Raw genomic sequence first — 22982 nt, 5'->3', positions numbered from 1 at the left:
GTTTCTGTTAATGTGAATTTCCTAAAATGTTTCCATAATTTACCATTTTTAAATGATAGATTTATTTTTTCTTATATAGTATTTCCTCCTAGGATTACAACTTTAAACCAAAAACTTCATTCGATTTCATTGTATATCTTGATAACTTATCTCTTAACTTCTAAGGCATATTTTGAAGCCATTGGTGCATTAATATATAAGCATTTACAACTATTAAAAGAAGAATCTTTAATGGCCAAGCATATAATCAACTACAATTTTTTTGTTTAACATTTAATTTAGTATAATTCTGCTCTCCTATTTTGATGTGCTTCAAAATATTTATATTAATAAATTTTTCAAAAAGTATTCAATAAATATAAAGAGCTATTGACAAATTAAGTAAGGCCTTAAGGGGATGGTGGGGTCCAGATATTTGTTACGACCTGTAGAAACAGTTGTATTAATGTATGCAACAGCCCAGGTGCGATTTTTTGGTCGGCCCATAGGTGGGCCAACTTTTACAAAGTCGGTCCAACTTCTCGTGCCAGAGGTTGGACCAACTATACAGATGATAACGGTTCGCCGTCTAATGGCGATGATGGTTGGCCCGACAACTCATAAGGCAGTTAGCCCAACTTAAAATGCATATGTTGTGCCAACTATACATTTCAATAGTTGGTCCAAAGACTGACGCCAAAGTTGGCACAACTTTAGATGCGTAAGTTGGGCCAACCACAATTTTCAAAGTTTGGCCAACTTCAACAGCCAAAGGTAAAAAATTATTAAAAAACTAAATTATTTAAACAATTAACACGTTATTATTAGCGGGAACATCAGATATAACCTTTACCTATTATTATTAAACACAATCTCATACATACATTTTCGAAAATATCTAACGCTCGCTGGGATCGAACCCCTAACCTAACGCACCGAAGACTTATACACTGACCACTACGCTACGCTCACATGGGAGTGCATAACGCAAAATGTATATTACAGCTGCAACAGTCGGGCCAACCGTGGCCCTGATTTCGGCCGACCAAGAAAGTTTAAGTCATATAAACTGCATTTGACATAGTTTTGCCAACCGTGGCCCAGAGTTCGGCCAACCAAGAAAGTTTAAGTCATTTAAACTGCATTTGACAAAGTTTTGCCAACCGTTGGGCCTACCGTGGCCCAGAGTTCGGCCGACCAAAATAATGTAAGTCAATTAAACTGCGTTTCACAAAGTTTTGCCAACTGTCGGGCCAACCGTGGCCCAGAGTTTGGCCGACCAAGAAAGTTTAAGTGAATGAAACTGCGTTTTTAGAGTTTTGCCAACCGTTGGGCCAACCGTGGCCGAGAGTTTGGCCGACCAAAAAACTATAAGTCAATTATACTGCTTTTCTTGAGTTTTGCCAACCGTCGGGCCAACCGTGGCCCAGAGTTCGGCCAACCGAAACTGAAAGTCTTTTAAACTACGTTTGGATGAGTTGTGCCAACCTTTGTCGCCAAAGTTCGCCCGACGGTTGGTTAAACTCTGCATTTAATGGTTGGCTTGCAAGGTCGGACCAACTGTGGGCACTAGTACTTGCCAAAGTTGGGCAAACTCTGGCAACCAAAACTTCGCTTACCAAAGTTAGGCTAACCTTGGGCCAACCTTCAAACTCTGGCGGCCAACCTAAATTCGCACCTGGGAGTGTCCAACATGAAAAAAGTAGAGGGGTTTCAATTTGCAAAAAAAATTTAGCTAATTTATGGATTGCCTCTAACGATACATATAAGGTTTAAACTAAATCATTATTACTAAATTTTTTAGTTAATCTTCTTTGAGGATGTAAACCAACTCCACTTTTTTCTTGTAAATTCTTAGCCTTTTGAGCTGTTTTATAAAAAACGTTAAAAAATTTTCTATTTTGGATGATGACCATGATCGCGGAACAAATGTTAAATAATGAATTTTTTAGTAAAAAGTTTAAACTTTTGAAATCTGCTCTTTTAACCCATTAAGGACCAGACGAGCGAAAAATTTCAATTGACTTTGAGAACCTCGTTTTTTATTAAAATAGAAAATGTTTATGTAAAATCATGACCAAGGTTCACACGATAGCCACTCATGTGTAGAATAATGCCTCCAAATTGCAGACCGATCGGTTAAATAGATTTTGAGTAATCCTTGCCACCAGTTAGAAAAAAGTGGTTTTGAGGAAAACGCGTTTAAAGTTTCGGTAGCTGTAGCTCGCGCCCTTGCACTGTTTAATTCTACGCGCTGTAACTTTGTTAGTTTTTCAAATATCTGTCTAAAACTTTTACACGATATTTCTAAGATATTGTACTTTCGACACATGCAAATAAATCGATTTTTTCAAACCGTCACATAGAAAAAGTGCCTCAATGTAAAATTTACTCCTCTTTCAGATTCTGCTGTTAAAATTTGTTTATACCAAATTGTTAAAAGTTACAAACAATTATTTTTAAAAAACACGATTTTTTGAGAAAAATTTTCATTTCAGACGTATATAAAATTCGTAAAAATTGAACATGTATCGCCATTGGACGGTACATTTTGTACTTAACTCTATGTTCCGTGAGTGACATTTTTCTCCCAAGTGTCTTTGTTTATTTGATAACTTTATGAAGTTGACGGCGAATAATTTCTATGTGGCTGATGCCCAGTTATCGGTTTAAGGTAATTTCAGTAGTTTAAAAAATTTTTTTTGTAGTTATTAAGATTAAATAAATTATTATGAAACCTATTTTTCTTTAAAATAGATGTAGGAGAGACTAGGTGCAGTTGTTACAATTTTGATAAAAACAGTTACTGTGATTAAAGTTTAACTCCAATTTGTTCAGTCAAACGATTAAATAAAAGGTATACTATCTAGTTTTAAAAAGCCATAATTGATTTAGCTCTATATCTATTATTTTATTAACTAGAATCATTTGAGTGACAGCGTGTAAATTGTATCAACCCCACAAAGTGAATATTGGTTGTTACAATACCAAATATCACCTAAAAAATTTCTAAATTGAAGACAAATAATTTTTTATAACCATTTTTATTAATTATTTATAATTTTTGGCTCAACGTTATAGTACTTTATTAAAAAAGTATACACTAAATGTGGACAACCAAGGCAGTTTTTTAAAGCTTAATCCTCATAGAATTAATATTAAAAAAGTTTACTTTGTTAAGTATAAACATCTATTAATTATTTAAAAAATATCAGGCAGAGAAATATTTACTTTTGACCTCTAAAAACCAATGTGCTTATTTTTTTACTTGTAAAGCTTGCATATAATTTTTAAACACGAGACCGAACGCGCGCTCTAGCACGCGTGTTTACTTCTTTTATTTAATACTTATTTAAGTAATAAATCATATTAATCAATTAGTATTTAATTTATTAAACATACAATTCTTTATATACATAGTTTTTAACAATGTTAGATGTTCGTTGACTCCCAAGAAAAATTTTAAAAGATTTCCAAGAACGAACTCTTGAAAATGCAACATATAATTGTCCGTGATTAAATACATCTTTTCGTACATCGATTCCAATCATATCAAATGTTTGACCTTGACTCTTATTAATAGTCATTGCAGATGCTAATTTTATTGGAAATTGGCGTCGTTTAAATGTAAATGGATACAAATTTTCACAATATAAGTCTATTCTATGTATAAATACTATATCACCAGCTTTATCACCTGTTAAAATTTTACACCGTAAAAGATTATTCGCACTTGTAATCTTGTTCCGTTACACAGTCCTTCTTCTAACTAACATAACAATACAATTGACTCTCAATAGTAATTCGTATGGTGGAAAGTTAGGAGGATTTAATGTATTTAAGTATTCTGGCAAAAGTCCATCATTAATTTCTCCATTGTCACAATTTTTAACGCTATCGACGCTAGTATAAATTTTTTCCGTATTTTTATCGAGAAGTTCTACAACTCTGCAATTGATTTCTTCAACGTCAATGTTTCTTGCAGCTAAAATTGCAACTTTGGATAAAATTTCATATTTACGTTCTGCAATCAATGAACCAAAAATTGTGCGAACAATATCATCAGATTTTGAGGCTACACATTTTTCTGGTAGCAATAAATTATTATCTTTATCATTTAAGATTCCATCACCAACAGATAATAAAAATTTTGCAAATTCTGTTTCTTCTGATAAAGTTCGCATATTTTTAGTCAATGTATGTAAAGAGAAATTTTTCCAAAGAGAACTAAATTTAATTGACAAATTGACCATTTCACTTCAAGTAGCATGAATTTTTACAGGTAAAAGTTGCCTGAAATCTCCACCATGTACCATTACTTTTCGACCAAATGGTAAATCTACGTTCATAAAATCACGCAAAGTTCTATCAATTAATTCTAAAGCATAACGTGGTGCCATTGGTGCTTTAACCCAGATAAAAACATCAACTTGCTTCAAGTATTCAGCATCTTTAGATTGACTTTTGAAATTTGAAACAGAGTCTGAAAACAAAGGTACTGGCATTCCAAATGTTTTATGAAGTGTCTTTCCATGAGGGAGTAATATTGCTGCAATACCCGTAAATGCCGTGGTGCAAATAGTTTTTTTCTTATTTTTTAATAAATAATATAATGTAGTACAAATAAATGTTTTACCCAATCCACCAGGACCATCTATATATAAGCATGACGATGGTTTGTTTAATAAAACAGCTTCCAAAATCATATCAACAACACTTTTTTGTTGACAATTTAATTTTAAGTATTGACTTTTACCCAGTTCTTCGTGATTTTCTAGGATAAAGTTATTGCTACTATCAATATTTACATTTGTATAATTTACGACATCAGATAAAAACGGAAATTTACTAATGTCTAAATTTTCATTAGAAAGAATATTATTAAATTCTAAAATTGTGTGTCTATAAGAAATTAATATATCATTATTTCTTTGAGAATCTACTGACATTGAATCTTTAAATTTTTCCCAGAGATCTTTTGGATTATTGGGTTAACAATATAATAATATACGAATAAATAAACATCTTAATTGTGCAGGCATCATCCAATTTTCTCCTTCTAACATTGCACGATTCCATTCAGCATCATCTTCAATATGACCCAAGCTAAACATGCATTTTGAAAACTGTCATGTCTTATTCCATTAACAGTTGAAGATCTTCAAAACTTGTAGCACTTTTAACTGATATTAACAATAATCGAAGATGAAATAATTCAACTTGAGTTGGACTGACAGAATACATGCGTCCAATTACAATAAATTGTGTTTTGCGTTTTTGCCAATTACAATTAGATGATTCATTTGTCTTTTTGTATACAAAATGAGAAGGTATTTCAGCATACGTAAATTTGCGAGCTTCTGGATCACGTTCGTTCAAACGAAAGTAATCAAGAAGCATAGTTTGTTTTTCTAATGCAGCTCTTATGGAATCATTACTTTCGCTGCCGTTAATTATAACACTCTGTTGATTTGGTAAATGGACAGGTAATCGAATAATAGAATGACTTTTTTCTTGTAAAGATCGTCCTAGAATTCTATCATATGCTTCCACAGGACCAACATACCGAGTTTCTAAATAATTATTAATTTCATTATGATTTATTAATGTTTCACCCAGTAAAAAAAAAGTATTCAGAATAGAGAAAAAGTATTGGTGGAGACGTTCGGTGAATGCGTTTTCGTGACAAAACCGTATTGGAGGGTTACGGTGAATACATTTTGCTTACCGTGAATACTTTTTTTTAAAACTTTCGATTTAAAGATTCCTAAGCAAAGTTGAGAATATTTATAAAAAGCGTAAGTGACCTGAAGTATAAAAATGACTATTGCGAGAAGGAAATAAGAAATTTTGAGAAAAAACGAAAAATTAAATGTGACAAACAGATTGTCAAATGTTGATCAATTACCATATGCTTTTCTGTGCCTACAACGTATGATGATTAAAAGGAACTTTGATGTTACCGGCGGAACTTACTGTTTCACATACATTTACTTGGATTTCTCAAGTTTCTGTCGGTATCGTCAATGTTCCTTTTCATCATCATATGTTGTAGGTTTGTCACATTTAATTTTTCGTTTTTTCTCAAAATTTCTTATTTCCTTCTCGCAATCGTCATTTTTATACTTCAGGTCACTTACGCTCTTTATAAATATTCTCAACTTTGCTTAGGAATCTTTAAATCGAGAGTTTAAAAAAAAAGTATTCACGGTAAGCAAAATGTATTCACCGTAACCCACCAATACGGTTGTGTCGCGAAAACGCATTCACGGAACGTCTCCACCAATACTTTTTCTCTATTCTGAATACTTTTTTTTTACTGGGCATCTGATCCTCTATCAGAAATCACAACTGTAGTAGCATCATGTCCTTTATATATATACAGTAAGAAAAGCTATCCGTCAGACATAGGAAAGTATGGGAATCGCATAAGTCTGTCTCACTCCCACTCATGGGATTTGACTGACGTGGTAGGTTTTCGTACTGTAAATATTTGTACACATATTTGACAGATTTAATGCTAGAAACTACTTCTACATTGATATGACAATTGAACATTTTTAACAATATTGAATTATAGAGAACAACGTATTGAATATTTACTTTACACCCATTAGTACGAAAGTAATCTCCTAAATTTCGTCGCTTATATGTAATAATCTAAATTGGACAATTTTTAACATATTTCAACTGATCAACTGTTAAAGTAAATTATTTAAGTAAATTATTTAAAAAAAATTTTTAACACTAAGTTTGAAAATTTTTGAAAAATTTAAAAATTATCAATTTTTTTCACAAGAAACTTAAAAATATCTAAATTGGACAATTTTTATCATATTTCAACTGATTAATTGATAAAGTAAATTATTTAAGTAAATTATTTAAAAAAAATTTTTAACACCAACTATATATGCACTCTAAAAAATTCCGTTGTTAATTTACAACGTCGGACGTTGGAAATAATTTGCTTCACGTCCAACGTAGTAAGTTTACAAGCTGCTAGTACGTATTAAAACATAATCTGAATGCAATTTAACACGCTGCGATTGTAAAATTGCATTCAAGTTATGTTTTAATACATACTAGCAGCTTGTAAACTTACTACGTTGGACGTGAAGCAAATTATTTCCAACGTCCGACGTTGTAAATTAACAACGGAATTTTTTAGAGTGTGTGACATCCCTATATTAAAGAACCAGTAGAACCGGGTAGAATCAGGAGCCTACTTGCTTTGAGTTGGTTATTGTCACGTAAGTTCCAATTTTAAACCAGTAGATATGTATTTTCAGTTGGTTTGAATTCGGAATGTCAAGTTCAAAATGAACTGGTTTCAGTTTGAACAATACAGTCAACCGGAAATTCCAAGTAGGTTACATTGTACAATATGATCTTGTTTCAACCTGGATATCGATTCATAATTGGAAATCCAAGGTGGTTACAATTGAACAGATAGTTTTGAAAAAAAAAATTTGTGGAAAAAATAATAAAACATTCTTATGACCATTAATAACTTCATATTCTTAGCACACTCCAAACATACAAACATTTTCATTAAACTGGAAGAATTAAATTAAAACTTGTACCCTATGGGAATCGAACCCCGCACCTATGGCCTATCTATCTAAACGCTTAACGACCACGGCTATCGAATCGACGTGAGAAATATTTTTCGACCTGTCTATATAAGCTGCAACTTTGAAAAACGCAAGTTTATGTAAAATATTATAATTTTTGTAAGTACCTATAAAAATACAAGCAGAATTTAAAATATTTATATAGATTTGCAATATATGCTATTATGTTAAAAATATTAATTAAATATTTAATAAGTTTCTGCTCAAATGTCATTTGACCGCGTTGTAATTTTTTGCAAAAATTTGCAAAAAATAACATTAAGCGAAATAAAAAACAGAAAATTCGTAAAAATTAAAATTCGCAAAATGACTCAACTCTGTTAAAAAAAATTCCATTGATTGTGAACTACAGATTTTTATAAAATTACAAAATTCACAAAATTAAAAATAGCAATAGTAACAAATTCGTAAAAATATCAATTCGAGAAATGCAAATTCGCAAAAATAAAATTTGCAAAACAACAATTAGCAGAAATAATGATTCACAACAAAGCAGTTTCAAAAAAAATAACAATTAGCAAAAGTATCTACCAATTTGTAAAACTGTTAATTGCGAAGAATGCAAGTTTGCAAAAATAAAATTTGCAAAATAACAGTTAACTAAAATAAATATTTGTAAAAATGTAAATTTGTAATAATAATTCTTTGCAAAAATAACAATTTATAAAATAACAATTGGCGAAAATGACAATTTTATAAATTCCAATTAGCGATTAATCAAACTCTTTAAATTTGATCTTGAAATTCCAAAAAGAATGCATCCCCGATTCAAATTAAACCAAGATGACATTAATCCTTCACTGTAAGATATAAATTTAGAGTTGGAAATTCCAAACTCAAACTTGTTGATTTTTAATTTGACAGGATAAGTGAAATGTAGTATTCGAGAATCCAAATTGAACCAAGTAGATACTTGAACTTAATTTTTGTATTTGATGGAAATGCAAGCTGATACTTGTAGTACGTGCGAACTTGGAAATACAATTAGAAATGATAAGATTGGAAATCCATGTTGAAACAAGTCGAAACAAAAATTGAAGAGGACAATCCAAGATAGAACCATTTCAATTTTATCTTGGATATCCGTTTCAGTTACATAAATAGGATTTCCAAGTTAAAACCAGTAGAATTGCTACACGGAAAAGTTTTTCAATTTGGAAAGCAAGTTGACACCAGTAGATCCATGTTCAATTTCTACTAGTCTCAACTGGTTCTTTAATATAGGGATATTATGTGACATGTGACATGTAACATTGTGACAGACATTTGTAACATATGTGACATGTGACATTTGTGACATGTCCTTTTTTGAATAGGATATTGCAGTAAGTTCGTATATAAAAACTAAACATTTTTCTCTTTGGAACCCCATCTCTATAACTAACTGTTTCTGAGATATTCCATTTGTAACAACTGCACACTGTAACAACCGCACCTAGTCTCCCCTACTGAGCTACATAAGATAATCACAGCCCCACAAAAAAGTGTCATGTACTTTTGACCGGAATACACTAGCCCTATGTATTTTGACGCGCTGAATACGAATCCGAAGTCCGTTTTGCTCCATCATGTCAGGATTGTTTTCTAACCTCAAAAAACATGTCGGATTTTGAGAGGTAGGCGATTTTTTTTAACTTGATGTATTTACTTCAAACTTGATATCTGGGGTTTTTTTGGGTCGTTGATTACAAATCTGAAGTTAAACTTTCAGAATTCAAAATGGCGGATCCAATATGGCGGACTTTATAAAAGAAAATTTAAATTTTTTATGAAACTTGGTATCATGGGTTTTTGGGGTCGCTGATTACGAATCCGACATTTTATTTTCGAAATTCAACATTAAGGAATTATTTTCAAAAAATTGGCAGATTTTTATGAAATTTGGTATCTACAGGTTTTTTAAGTCGCTGAGTGTGATTTGGAAGCGAGTACCAAGGGTACTTGGTTCGCACCCATTAGCCTGTGATTTTTTCGGCACGTGAGATAATCTGAACGGGAGGTTTGAAGTCGAAGTATAATGATGTACACCGTCGATTATTGTCCGGTACACACCATTAGAATTCGACTGTAGATAAACCGGATGTACTCAGGAGAGGTTTTCTACAATTTCCCTCTCCACTGGCGAGAAAACCCATTAGACGGGTGTTCCAGGCAAATGCGAGTACTCCTAATTTCAAGCCATTCTGTAGACGCATAAATTTAGTATAAGTTTAGTATGTCAGAAAAATTCCACGGGGACATTTGTAACGCTAGTATTAAGGCAAAAGACGAGTGTATAAATAAAAATATATAATATATATGGCTCATTTCATTTAAAAGGTAAAATACAGTCTGCAGAAAAGTTAAAATGTGAATTTTCGATTTTGTTTTTGTAATCAAGTTTTCTATATTAGTTAATGTTCTAAAAAATCGAAAGGAATAGTGGTTATAACATTAGACGTAAATATTTTTTTAATGGCAGACAGTTTTTTGGCAGAATATGATCACTATTGCAGGGCTCGAACCAGTGAAAGTATTTAAAAATACGGACTTTACCGACCAAAAATGAAAAATTACGGACCATTTACGGACCAATTACTGACAAAAATATATAAGAGAACCAGGGGCGTATCCGGAGGGGGGTTTAGGGGTTCAACCCCCCCTCCGAAATTTTGGAAAAACATATATGTTAAAGCCTAAATTTCTAATTTTATTCTGAGTACACCTCTCATCAAAGTCCATAACCCCCCCCCCCCTCCCGAAGCTTTTTTTTTGATACGCCCCTGAAGAGAACATTTTACTTAAAACTATAAATTAGATTTTTTCATAACTAAAAAACATGAAGATATCGATAACTCCGAGTCTTCGACTCGGAGCGATCGATTACTTCGTGTTTTATAATAATTAAAGATAGAATGATAAGCGTTTGTCTGATAGTCCGTAGGTCGTAGGTTCTATACCCGCGTGCGTCAGATTTTTTTTTTGGTCACGATTTAATTAAAAAAGTTAAAATCGTTAAGTAACAATGTTATTTATTAATAATTGAACTTGTTTATTATTAATAAATAATGAATTTATTAACTTAATTTTGAAAAATAAAGGTGAGAGTAAGTTGAGGGCAAAGATGAGGGCAAACGCAAGGGCCACGCAGGGGGCCGACGAGGGCGACCGCGTGGATCGCCCATGCGGGCGCCCTCATCGATCAGCATGTCGTTTCCATGAGGGGCCTCGCCTGGATCACCCACGTGGGCCCCTCCTGGATGTGGACGATCCATGCGGGCCCCCGGCGTGGGCCAACACCACTTTTCCACACGGGCCTGTACAAATTTTATTATTTATGAAAATAATTGAATATTGCGAAGAAATTTATAAAAAAATTTGTAAATAATGAAATTCCTGTAAACTTTTTATTATTTTTTATGAAAATAATTAAAGGTTTGTGTAGAATTTGAGGAGATTTTTTTTAAATAATTGAATTCTTTTGGAAAATTTTATTATAATAGTATAGATACCTATTAAAAATCATTGAATTGAAAAATTTTGAAAATAATTGAAATTTTTCCAAGAATTTTATTAAAGTTTTTGAAAATCATTGATATTTCGGAGAAGAATTTAATTATTTCTAAAGACAATTGAAATTTTGACGAGAATTTTTAAAAATTTTTGAACATAATTGAATTTTTGCAAAGAATTTTATTACTTTTGAAAATAATTGAATTCCTTCAATCATTTGTAATTTCTCTAAAATTATCCAAATTATATCGTATAATTTACGTACTTTACGGACCTTTTTCAATCGAATTACGGACTTTACGGACCTTTTTTCGAAAAAACGGACTTTTACGGACTTCAAGCAAAGTTACGGACTTTTACGGGATTTACGGACCTAGTTCGAGCCCTGCTATTGTTTGGTTTTTGTTCAACTTTATTTCTTTAAATAAATTAACTTTTTTCGTGTAAATGTTAAGATGCGTTTATATAAATAAATATTAATTCTATTACGTGGACAGCAAACTTTTTTTGTTTTTATACAAAAAATGTGAGAAGATTGGTTACGGTACTTCGGGACAGTAGGGGACATTTGAAAAGGAACAGTATATAAAAAAGAACAAATATTATATCAAGAATATCTAAACAATATTCATATAAATAACTTCTTACCCTATTCAAAATGCCTACGTAGGATCCGACGTTGGAAACCATTAGGTTTTTTGCTTCGTAATGTGATTCGTATTTGACGTCGGAAAAGAAGTAGAAAACGACGTCGGATTATACATCGTAACCGAATTGGGAAACTTGATCGGAATTTGGGATTGGATCCGACGTCGGAAACGAAGTCGTATCCCATTAGGTTCCCATTGTTGAATTTTTTTAAAACAGCTTAAATAATAGTGTTTTTTTTCTTTTTTATCTTTAAAATGTAATAAATTTTCTAAAATGTTTAAAAAATTTAGTTTTATTATTAAATTAAGTAATAGATTTAATTTTATTTAAGAGGTGTATTTATTTCTTACATTTTAATATAATGTACAGGTAAATACACTTAACATAATTTTTCGTATTTTAATATGATTTTAAATTTGGTAAAGCACATACATACGATATTCCATTCAACTCCAAAAAAATACATATTGTTTTCAGCGAACTCGTTAATACAGAAAATTTGTCACCAACTTTTGTTACTTTTTGCAACATTTTACATGAATTGCTTAAAGCATTTATCGTGTCTAACTTTTTAACAATTGTATACTCCAATTTGTTTAATCTGTCAACAATAAAGCAATTTATTTGTACATATACATCATTATCTAACAAAGCATAAGTATTGTTAGAACGTCGATTATTTTTAGTCGATGCCATAAATAAACAACCATTTTTTACCATTCGCACATACGAGACTGTATTTTCGGTAGAAAGTTGTAAACTTTCTATCCATAATGTATTCGCTATAATAGGGGATCCTGAAATATCTGTTTGAAGAAATTTGAAGAGTTTTTGCTACCATAGTGCTATCAATGATTGTACAAAAATTTTTAATAGAAAAGGATGTTTCTACTCGTTTTTTTAACATAATCATAGAATATTGTAAGCTTACTCTACGGCATATTTGATGATGTATTCCATTTGCTGAATGAGTCGACCGCAACAATTTTCCATTTTCTGACTCAAATGCGTATGCATTATGAGCCCATAATGGTCCCCAGTTTTTCACGCTTCCTTGATAAATGTAACAAAGAATGAACATTAAAAGTCATCGCCCATTTCGAATATAACTTTTCTGTTCCACCTACAAATTCATGTAACATTTGATCGGCTAATTCAATTTCAAAAATCGTTATTTCTTCTTGCAACAAAATGTATAAGGCTTCGACGAATAGGGCCCAGTGATTTACATACTCTTTTGGCAATATTTTATCGAAAATAGGTAAACTATAAAAAAGAGTCCAATTTTCCCACTCTCTCGCTTTCCAATATGCCCTTTCAGAGAATGGACGCGACAATCTTCCGATTTGATGAGGAGATTTAATGTTTGTCAAAAATGAATCAATATCCTTTATAGATTTACGTGTGATTAAACCTACTTTTTCTTTAGTTCCAAACAACATAATAGAAAATTGCTTTGCAATACCAGATACTAGGTGCATACTATCTGGAACGCAACCACGAATTAAATCGAAAGCCAATAGATCTAATAAAGGGGAACGCGTTTTAACACCAAACACTGGTTTTTTTTCTGTAGCCGTTTCAGTGTGCCTTTTGGTAGTAGAGAGACTTCTATCTTTTACAGCTTCTTTTAACAAGGGAAATTTAATGCAACCTTGACGTACATTTTTTGATTTTTTAATCCATTTTCCTGGATGAAGGCACTGACCACAACCATATTTGCCATTATATTTTATAAAACCTTGTACTGGAGCTCGTGCTGCTGCATCAACACAGCAAACTAAAGCGAAAATTTTAATTATACATTCGACATTGTTAATAATACATGCAACTCCTTTGGTTGCTAGATTATTCATACTTTGAACAAAAGGAAGAAGAAAACTGCTCATATTTGGTTTGTCTTTGCCAAACCAAAGTCCTACTAAAATCAACTCTATACTTCTAACGTTGAAGGGCAATTCATTTAACATTAGATAAATTGGCCAAATAGTACAAGATGAGCTCTCAAACAAAGGAGCTCCGTCTGTATTGAATGATACTGTAGCATAGTTATGTTTATCTTCTTCATTTAATGAATTGACAAATTTTCGATAGAGCTTACCGTCGTAAATGTCGTTAAAACAGTTTTCTTTTCCTACCCTGTCTTTCACTACATAATTGTAATAGTCCGAATTAGTTTCTAATAATTGCGAAATTGGAAAAGATGGATCCATTGCGATAAAAAAGTTTTTGTAATCATAATCTTTAACATTAATTGAAATTTGACACTTTGCACACCGAACGATTTGAGCTCGATTGGTTTCAAAAGTACCTATATATTCGCCACATTGAGTACAATTTGCATGGAAAGTTATATACTTTTTTGAATAAAATAGTTTATCTAAAAAGTATTTCGTGTTTGGTAAAATGGGAAATTCAAAAATAGAATTAATAAGACGGAATAAATTAAATGTAGCAGTAAATGATAACGAATGGACGAGAGAATACTTAATAATTATAAGAATAATTTCACCAATCGATTTTGTAATTGTTGCTGTTATTGGAGTGTTAAATTCAGGCGCATCTATCATTTCGTCCAGTGTAGAGTATTTCTGTTGTGATGGAAAAGAAGATTGACCTATGCTGCTCTCCTCTTCGAAATAAAAAAACCAATCATTTTCCTCAAGAGCATCCAAAAAGAAATTATCTTCTTCATTATCACTCTGAAATCAAAAATATTTTTCTTTAAAAATGGATCCTACATCAATTCATGACATAGGTTTTTATGACCAAATGGGATTTAGCTATAATTATGGGAATTAATTACTTTATTGCTGATAAACAATTTCATTATATATTCACTACCGATAAAAATTGAGAGACCATCCTGTTACGTACAAAGTACCTAACAGCTATTTCTTTTTTAATATCTTATTATCGCTACAGAAGTTTAGACAGAAATTTGTCGAATGCGTATTCTTTTCATATTACATTATATTGTATATAAATTGCTCACAAATTTATAACCAATATTAATGCTCTATTTCTGTTTTAAAATTTATACAGTACACATATTTTATAATTTAAAAATCAAAATATAATTCCATTTGAGAAATAATTAAATGTATGGCATCCACTGACTCCGCTGACTACGAGAACTAATACAACCATAGATTCCTTGTGTTACGGTCACATATACAAGCTCGCTATACATGCCTCTTCTCGTTGCCTTATCTATCCTATGGAAACCCTCCCTTTTCCCCTTTGGGCCCACAATCTTACGGACTAGAATAGTATAACTAATTCACATGCAGTGTCAGCTGACAAAACGCTTTATGATGCGTACATATTTTATTTTGATTTATGCACAATTCCAAATCAATGAAATAGTAATTCGTCAATAGATAAACATTTTGTTGTAACTTTGGTTAACAACAAAATGCCGGAGGACATTAAATTACATGTATATGTGTATATGTATAACTATGCGAAATGCAAAACACATATACAAGTACCTTATATCATGTAGGACTAATATAATTACAACAAAATAAATTATATTTACCAGTATAACTAAGACGAATAATAATTTTATTAATTAAGATAATATAATTATTATTTACTTCTCAGTTATTTTAAAATAAGGTGTCGAAAAATATCATATTAACAGACTATTTCCGTTCTCACGGAGCTACCGTGAGATCTAAAACGTCAGCAAAAATGCAACGTCCAATGGGCCCATGAGTTTTCCCTACTCCTAAATTTTTGTTTTCCCCACCTTGACAAAGAAGGCAAGGGTTAGAGGCTTGTCGCAAAATTTCAATCATTGCAGTACGATTTCTCGCTTCTTCTCGAAGACACCTCTCCTGGGTCTAACCTAGTAAGTGTTTTGGGACAGAGAAATTTCGCGATTCGCCCGTCCGCGACCCGGAACCCGAATTTCTCGTTGAAATTTAGGGCAGACGTTAACTTCTTAAATCCTCTAAGCCGGTAGAGTCCAGTGCGGGCTGATTTTGGTGAGATTTTGGAATTATTAACATAATTAATAATTCTAAAATCTTGTTATTTATAACCGGCCGGTTGCATAGATATTGCCCGCGTCCGTCTCAAATATCGGTGGCCCACGAGCGCGATCAAAACCAATTATCGAATTATCGGTTGCATAGATATTGCCCGGACTAATTCGGTAAAAGGTAGATCCGCAGTGAGTTTTACACAGTTGTGTGAGACGGCCGGGTTGCATAGATATTGCCCGCGTCCACTCACCACAAGTGCAATCTCGCAAACAAAAGAAAATAGCGCGAATCTTACGTCGCGATTTTCGGTGAAAACAAGAACAAAAGAATTTTCGCCCGACGGATGCTTTGTGATTCGAAAGAGGAATAGCTCCGCCGGTAGTTGTAAGTAAAATAAGTATCGTTTCAATTACATATTCTAACACACACACACTTTCTATTTGTAACACACACTATAACCATTCTGTATTCAAAAGGTATTTTGCTATTCTAAAATAAATCATGTATTCATAAAATCAATTTCTTTACTTACCTAACTAAACCTAAAATTCAAATCATTCTAAAAATAGTGCACTTAACGAATCAGAAGGTAACTTTTAAAAGTAGGATAACGTCCCCACAAAATTAAACAGAATAATAAAACATTCTGGCAGCTTGGTGCCTCCCCAAATCGAGATAAAAGCCCATCTCAATAGCCTAATTTATAAATTTATTTCTGGTTTGTAACACATCCATTTTCAGGCGAATGAAAAACGTTTTAAAACTTAAAATTTATGGAAACTAAAATTTATTTTTTTCGTATCTTGAAAGATGATAAAATTTTGAAAAGAACAAGATATTTCAGGAGTCGTTTGGCCAATATTTGATTTAGATATTTTTAAAAAATAGTTATTTTCAATATTTTACAAAAATTTGAATAACTTCTAAAATAATAAACGCTTTTTAATCATCTTAGACATATTTTAAAGGCCATTTACTACACTATAAGAATTACTTATAGGCATTAACGGGTAATTTTTTTTCTTAGAAAATGCAGGCCGTTAAACTTGGACCAAAAAATTTGGAACAATCTTATTAACAGAAAAATAATTTTTAAAATTCAAACATACTTTTTTTATTAAATTCTATTGAAAAATCTACACCATATTATGTTTTATATATTTTCTAGAATAGTTTTTAGTACATAAAAATTGTTCCAAATTTCTTTGGTCCAAGTTTGACAGGCCTGCATTTTCTAAGAAAAAAATTACACGTTAATGCCTATAAGTAATACTTATAGTGAAGCAAAATGACCTTTAAAATAAGCCTGAGATCATTAAAAGCTTTAATTATTTTAGAAGTTATTCAAATTTTTGTAAAACATTGAAAATGACGATTTTTTAAAAATATCTAAATAAAATATTGACCAAATGTTTTCTCAAAGATCTTATTCTTTTCAAAATTATATCATCTTTCAAAAAATAAAAAGAGAAAAATTTTAGTTTCCATACATTTTATGTTTTGAAATGTTTTACAGTCACCTGAAAATGCAGTGGTCTCTCAATTTTGACCGGTAGAGTTCTTTCAAAATTTTCAGAATTAACAAAAGTACGGCTGAGAATTTCCCAAACCGATCATCTGAAATTAACAAATTTAATTTTAGACTAAAAATATACTTCTTTGGCTCTTCTTATGCTTAAAAAAGTCTCTAAAATTATTAAACCAAAAAAATTTTTTGTATAAATTAATAAGAAAATGTTATTCAGTGGTCAGGGGTTGTCCATAAATTACGTAAGACATTTTTTTGGAAAATTTAACCTCCCCTCCCCCCCTCGTAAGATATTTTACATACATTACATACATTTTTACTCGAATATTACAGGAAAAATAAAGAGAACTTAATGTGTAATAACGTACATAGCGTTGTCAAGAAAATATTAAAAAAAATTTGTTGCCTAACTTTTACATTATTTGACCAAATGAGTTTAAAATTGTTATACTAGTGTATTATTACAGTCTGACGACAAAAAATATTTTAAGGAAGAGTGAAATTTTAAGAGAATAAATAAGAGATTGTTTTTTCCCTTTAATTTCTTAACTAAAAATAATAAAAAATTGGACAAGTGCGAGTTGTACTTGTACTGTAATGGCGGGTTCCGAACACAAATATTAAAACAATACTTGCAATCTTTATCGGTAATTGGTAGAATTAAATGAACAATTAAAAAAATGTATTAAAATTATTTGATATTCATGCGATAAAGATGTTCACTTAAAAATTTGTAATTAATTAATTGTGATTCCGATTAATTTCATTTTCTTACTTTTTCTTTTCTAATTTTAAACTAATAATTAAACGTTTTTAACATTTTTAATATTTCTAACCTTTTAATAAATATATTTCATCGTTATTTTTAATTTTGAACTCAATTTAGGCAGTGGCCCACAATTCCCCAACATTTTTAAAAATCATAAAATTGCATTTTTTTGTAAAACATAATTTTCTTTAAGGTAAGTGATAATTTTGGGAAACTAACTATGATATATGTGAGTTTATACCTCCTACTGACACGAAAAATTTTTTAATAAAAAAAAATTTTGTGTGTAAGATATTCAGCTAAAAAAGTGTGGCCCACAACTCCTCAATCTCCTTTACTTAATTAATAATAATAATAATAATAATAATAAAAGGAATTAACTTACTTCTGCATAATTTTTCTCTTCTTCTGAGTTTTCAACAGTTTCATCTAAAGAATGGATGATACCATGAACTTTTTGAAGTACTTCCGCAGTTATAATTGTACTACTGTTTATAATCTGTAAATCAAATGAAACTTATTGTATTTAATATGAAAATAATTTCATTAAGTTGAAAGTACATTAGGTTTGATGAACGAAAATTTCATTTGCAGCATTTTATATTCTTTTAATTTTATAAGAGAAATTTGTTAAGTAATTTTGAGGAATATCGTCTAAAAATTTCTGTTGTAATATAGACCCTAACAGCAAAGGATATTCAAGGATATCCTACTAACGTCCTATTCACATCCGGAAATTTGGATATCCTTAGGATGTTTATAAGATATTTCAAGACATCCGTGGGACATCCTACGGATATAAAAGTTTCCGGATATCCTCATCAGTAGTACATCCTGAATATCTGGATGCTGTTAGGGGAGCAATTGATAGTAACGTAATGACAATTATAAAAAATATAGATAGTAACCTACCTCTTCATAATTATCATCTTTTTCTTGCACTGTTATATTTGTTTCAGTAAAATCCATATCTTTTTGCTCCTGCAAAGTCGGTGATACCTTTCCAGAACTCAGAACCAAGTCTTCTTGCTCCATTTTTTCTTCACTATTTTCATTTTCTATACATACTATAGACGAAGAATTCGTATCTATAGATGAAACATCCATCATCTCTTCAACGTTACTTTCTTTTACAGAAACCGTTTGCTCAGAAGACTGATGTTTCTAAAAAAAAAATTATAATTTTCATAAACAATAGAAATTATTTTTAAATTTAATATTTGTTAAAATATTCAATTTTTAAGTTAAAGAATAAGATAATATGTTTTTTAGCCCACAGTCACAAAGAATGGCGTCTATTTTTTCCTTGGGTAAAAAAACACATGACCCGTGTGTTTTTTAATCAAAAAGTAAAAATGGTCAATATTTTCACACAGGAGTGCCTTTTTTATTCAACTTTCACTTAACTTAAAAGCACCAAGTTTGTACCAGGGTGTCTACTATTTTCGTTCAACGAAATTTCCGGCTTTTTCCCGGTTTCTTCTCGCCTTTGACCTAATTTTTCTCGTTTTTTTCTCATCAAATTTAAATTTATTTGATTTCAAACATAAATAAATCTACAAATGGCTTCAAAAATTTTTATGGATAATTCAATTCTTTTGACGAGTTTCTTTAGTAAAAAAGTGACTTTCAATTAGTGGAATTCTACTAAAACATTAGTAAAATATTACTAAAAATTAGTAAAATTTTACTATTTCTTAGTAGAATTCTACTAATTCAGATTTAGAGAGTTTATAAAAGTAATTGAATCCTTTAAAAGAATGTTATTATTTATTAAAATAATTAAATGTTTGTGTAGAATTTTATTACAATTTTTGAAAATAATTTAATTTTGGAGAAATATTTAATTATTTATAAAGATAATTGACTTTCTGCGAAGAATTTTATTACTTTTGAAAATAATTGAATTTATTATTAGAATTTTATGGAAATTTATGAAAATATTTGAATTCTTGGGAAGAATTTTTTTTAAAAATAACATTCAAAAGAATTTAGTAAATTTGAAGAATTTTGTCCATTTATGGAAATAATTGAATTCTTGAGAAGAATTCTTTTACAGTCTCTAGAAATATTTGAATTCTTTTGAAGAATTTAATAAAATTTTTAAGAATAATTACATTTTTCGAGGAATTCGATTAAAATTGTATTAAAAATAATTCAAATTCTGCAATGAGTTTCACTATTTATAGAAATAATTGAATATATTGTAAAGAAATTGTTAAAAATAAAATTATAATTGAGCCCGCGCGTGCAATATCAGCAAGTGCGCTCGGGTTGTCTTTCCCAATCGCTGTTTCTACTTTAAATTGCGAGGTGGGGGACTAAATCTGGCCAATAAGGAGACTAGATTTTTTCCTCTTTTACTCCTCTCAAAGTAGATATTGCGGGTGCGGAAAGTCAGACCGAGCGCACTTGCTGTTATTGCACGCGCGGGCTCAATTACGGTGATTAACTTCCAATGATTATTTTTGAAAAATTTTAATAAAATTCTTTTAAGGAATTTAATTATTTTAAATAGAATGTAAAGAAATTTTAATTATTTTAAAAGCTTTTGATTATTTGTTTATAAAAATTCAATTATCTTGAAACAATAAAATTAGAAAATTTCAAAAATCTCATTTTGCAGAATTTTCAAAAAAAACTTTGCGAAAATTCAACTTTATTAAAAAATTTTAAGTGTATCTTTTTTTCCAACAACTAATAAAAATTTGAATTATTAATCTTCGCACAAAGAAAAATGAATACATTAGAATGTTACTCTTTATAAAATTCAATTAGTTATCGATTATTAATTTTAAATACTTTGAAAATTCGATTTGTTAAAAAGTTTTTAATGAAATTCTTTAATAAATTTAATTATTTTCAGTTGAATTCCACAAAAATTGTATTAATTAGTTATTTTTAACAATTTATTTACATACTATATTTGAATTAGCGACTGATTGTTTACTATCAAATTAATTACTTTTAACTAATTCAAATTTGGAGAACAGTATAAATACCTATAAAAATTGAAGTACATTGAAAAAAAATTAATTGATTCAAATAATCGATTAATTGACTATTATCAATTAAATATTTACTTGAATCAAATAATATTTAATGAAGTCAATTAAATGATATTTAAACCAATAATTTCAGTATTTGAAGCAAATACCATTTAATTGACTCCAATAAATATTATGTGATTCAATTAAATATTTAATTAATAATAGTCGATTAATCGGTTATTTGAATCAAATAAATTTTTTTAGTGTAAAAAGCGATTTTTTAAAAACAAATAAAAATAATAAAACATTTTTTAATTCGGCGAAAAAATCCCCGGTTCGGCATAAAATTCCTGGCTTATTCCCGTTTTTCCCGTTCAATTTAAATTCCCGGATTTCCCAGTTAGTAGGCACATTTTTGTACCCTTGGAAAAATGGAATCATAATAATAAACGCTGTAAGTCGATATTACTTTTTTTATCAATTTTGGCCATTGCCAAAAAATTTTATAATATCGATTTTTTATAAAACTGTTAACATTATAAAATATTTTTAAATGTTTTATGAGTACAAAAATCTCTTCAATCACTTACATATATTTCCTTGTAAATAAAATTATACATTTCAAAAAAATATTTAATTGAGAAAATATGATCCACAGTTATAAAGAAATAATTATTTCGGATTAATTTGAGTCTAAATATTAATGGGCAGAAGAAAATTAAAGTATAAGTGACTCTTATATTATAATCATTATAATTATAACTTACCGAGTTTCGATGTATTTTTTTATACCGATACCACGTGGAGGATGGAATCTCATTTTTTGAACCGTCTTTCACATAATTCTTGTATGTACCACATCTATTCTCGTCAGTTGGTAACTGTAATAATGTCATTAATTTTCCTAATTAAATAATCAAATATTTATGAACCCATAAAAATAGTGATTTGTTAACGAAAATGCAAGTATTCTCCATATTAGTTTATTAAAAGAAATTTATTATTTATTACTATCTCAAGTCATATAATTTAGAACGCAATTTTTTTATAAACGAAAAAGTAATATACTATCGAAAATTGCAATAAAATAAAGAGTTAATATCTTCGGGTTTTAAAAGTCACCTTTTAAACTTAATTTCAATTTTTTAGACGTTTTCACTGTAGTAAAGTTAATTTTTCTTCAGTGAAATATTTTTAAAAATAGGATGTTAGATTTTTTATCTACTTGTATTAAAAAATGAGATTTTAAATAGTATGCTGCTAATAAATGTTATATTTAAAAAATAAATAAAAAATAATAAAAATATTAGTACAGACTAAAGAAGTTTATATTAAATCCTTCTGAATGAAAGAGGTATTCGCTTTTCTAATAAGATTTATACAATTTTTTATTGATATTCCTATTAAATAAACAATTTCGTGTATATATTAGAGGTTATGTCAAATTTAACTTACCACGTGGGCCGCATTATGGCTTTCTCGGCTGTTATTGTTATCGGCCATTGTCACTAATAACTTACAAATATTTTAACCAAGATTTTCACATATAAAAAGCACTCAAACAAATTTTTTTCCGTATATTGACGCTCTATGAGAGAAGGAGAAGAAGAAGCTCTTTTCGAAAAAGAGGCTCACCGACGTAGCGGCGTAGCGAGAGCAGAAACCAGACGTAAGAATGTGTGTGTGTGTGTGCTCATATATGGAACCGCGAGAGTGGGGGTCTCTTCTCTCGTGGAGCGTCACTTTTGATTTTTCTCTTCGACGCTACTCTTTTGAATTTTGACGATTACGCGCCACAGCACGCCGCACAATGCGCAGTCTCCTTTCTCTGAGAGTCACGTGATATTTTAAAATTCATCACAATATTCTACAAGAGGCATCCATTCCCATGTGAGAGAGGCCCACGAGGTGTGTAGTGTGTTAATAAGTGATTAATTTTTAAAA

At 30.3% G+C, this 22982-nt stretch overlaps 1 protein-coding gene across 1 annotated transcript; it reads right to left on the bottom strand.

The window, feature by feature from the left end:
• Positions 1–12653: 12653 nt before the first annotated feature.
• Positions 12654–22742, bottom strand: LOC122507401. The gene is made up of 5 exons (XM_043620085.1): positions 22494–22742; positions 21806–21919; positions 18961–19212; positions 18434–18547; positions 12654–14458 (listed from the first exon to the last, which is right to left on the bottom strand). Exons 1-5 carry the CDS (start codon positions 22539–22541, stop codon positions 12773–12775), a joined length of 2214 nt encoding a protein of 737 aa, XP_043476020.1. The 5' UTR covers positions 22542–22742; the 3' UTR covers positions 12654–12772.
• Positions 22743–22982: the final 240 nt, after the last annotated feature.

The sequence above is a fragment of the Leptopilina heterotoma genome, unplaced genomic scaffold (assembly GCF_015476425.1).
Source record: "Leptopilina heterotoma isolate Lh14 unplaced genomic scaffold, ASM1547642v1 Lhet_47, whole genome shotgun sequence".
Lineage (NCBI taxonomy): Eukaryota > Metazoa > Arthropoda > Insecta > Hymenoptera > Figitidae > Leptopilina > Leptopilina heterotoma.
This window is presented reverse-complemented; position numbering and strand designations above follow the sequence as displayed.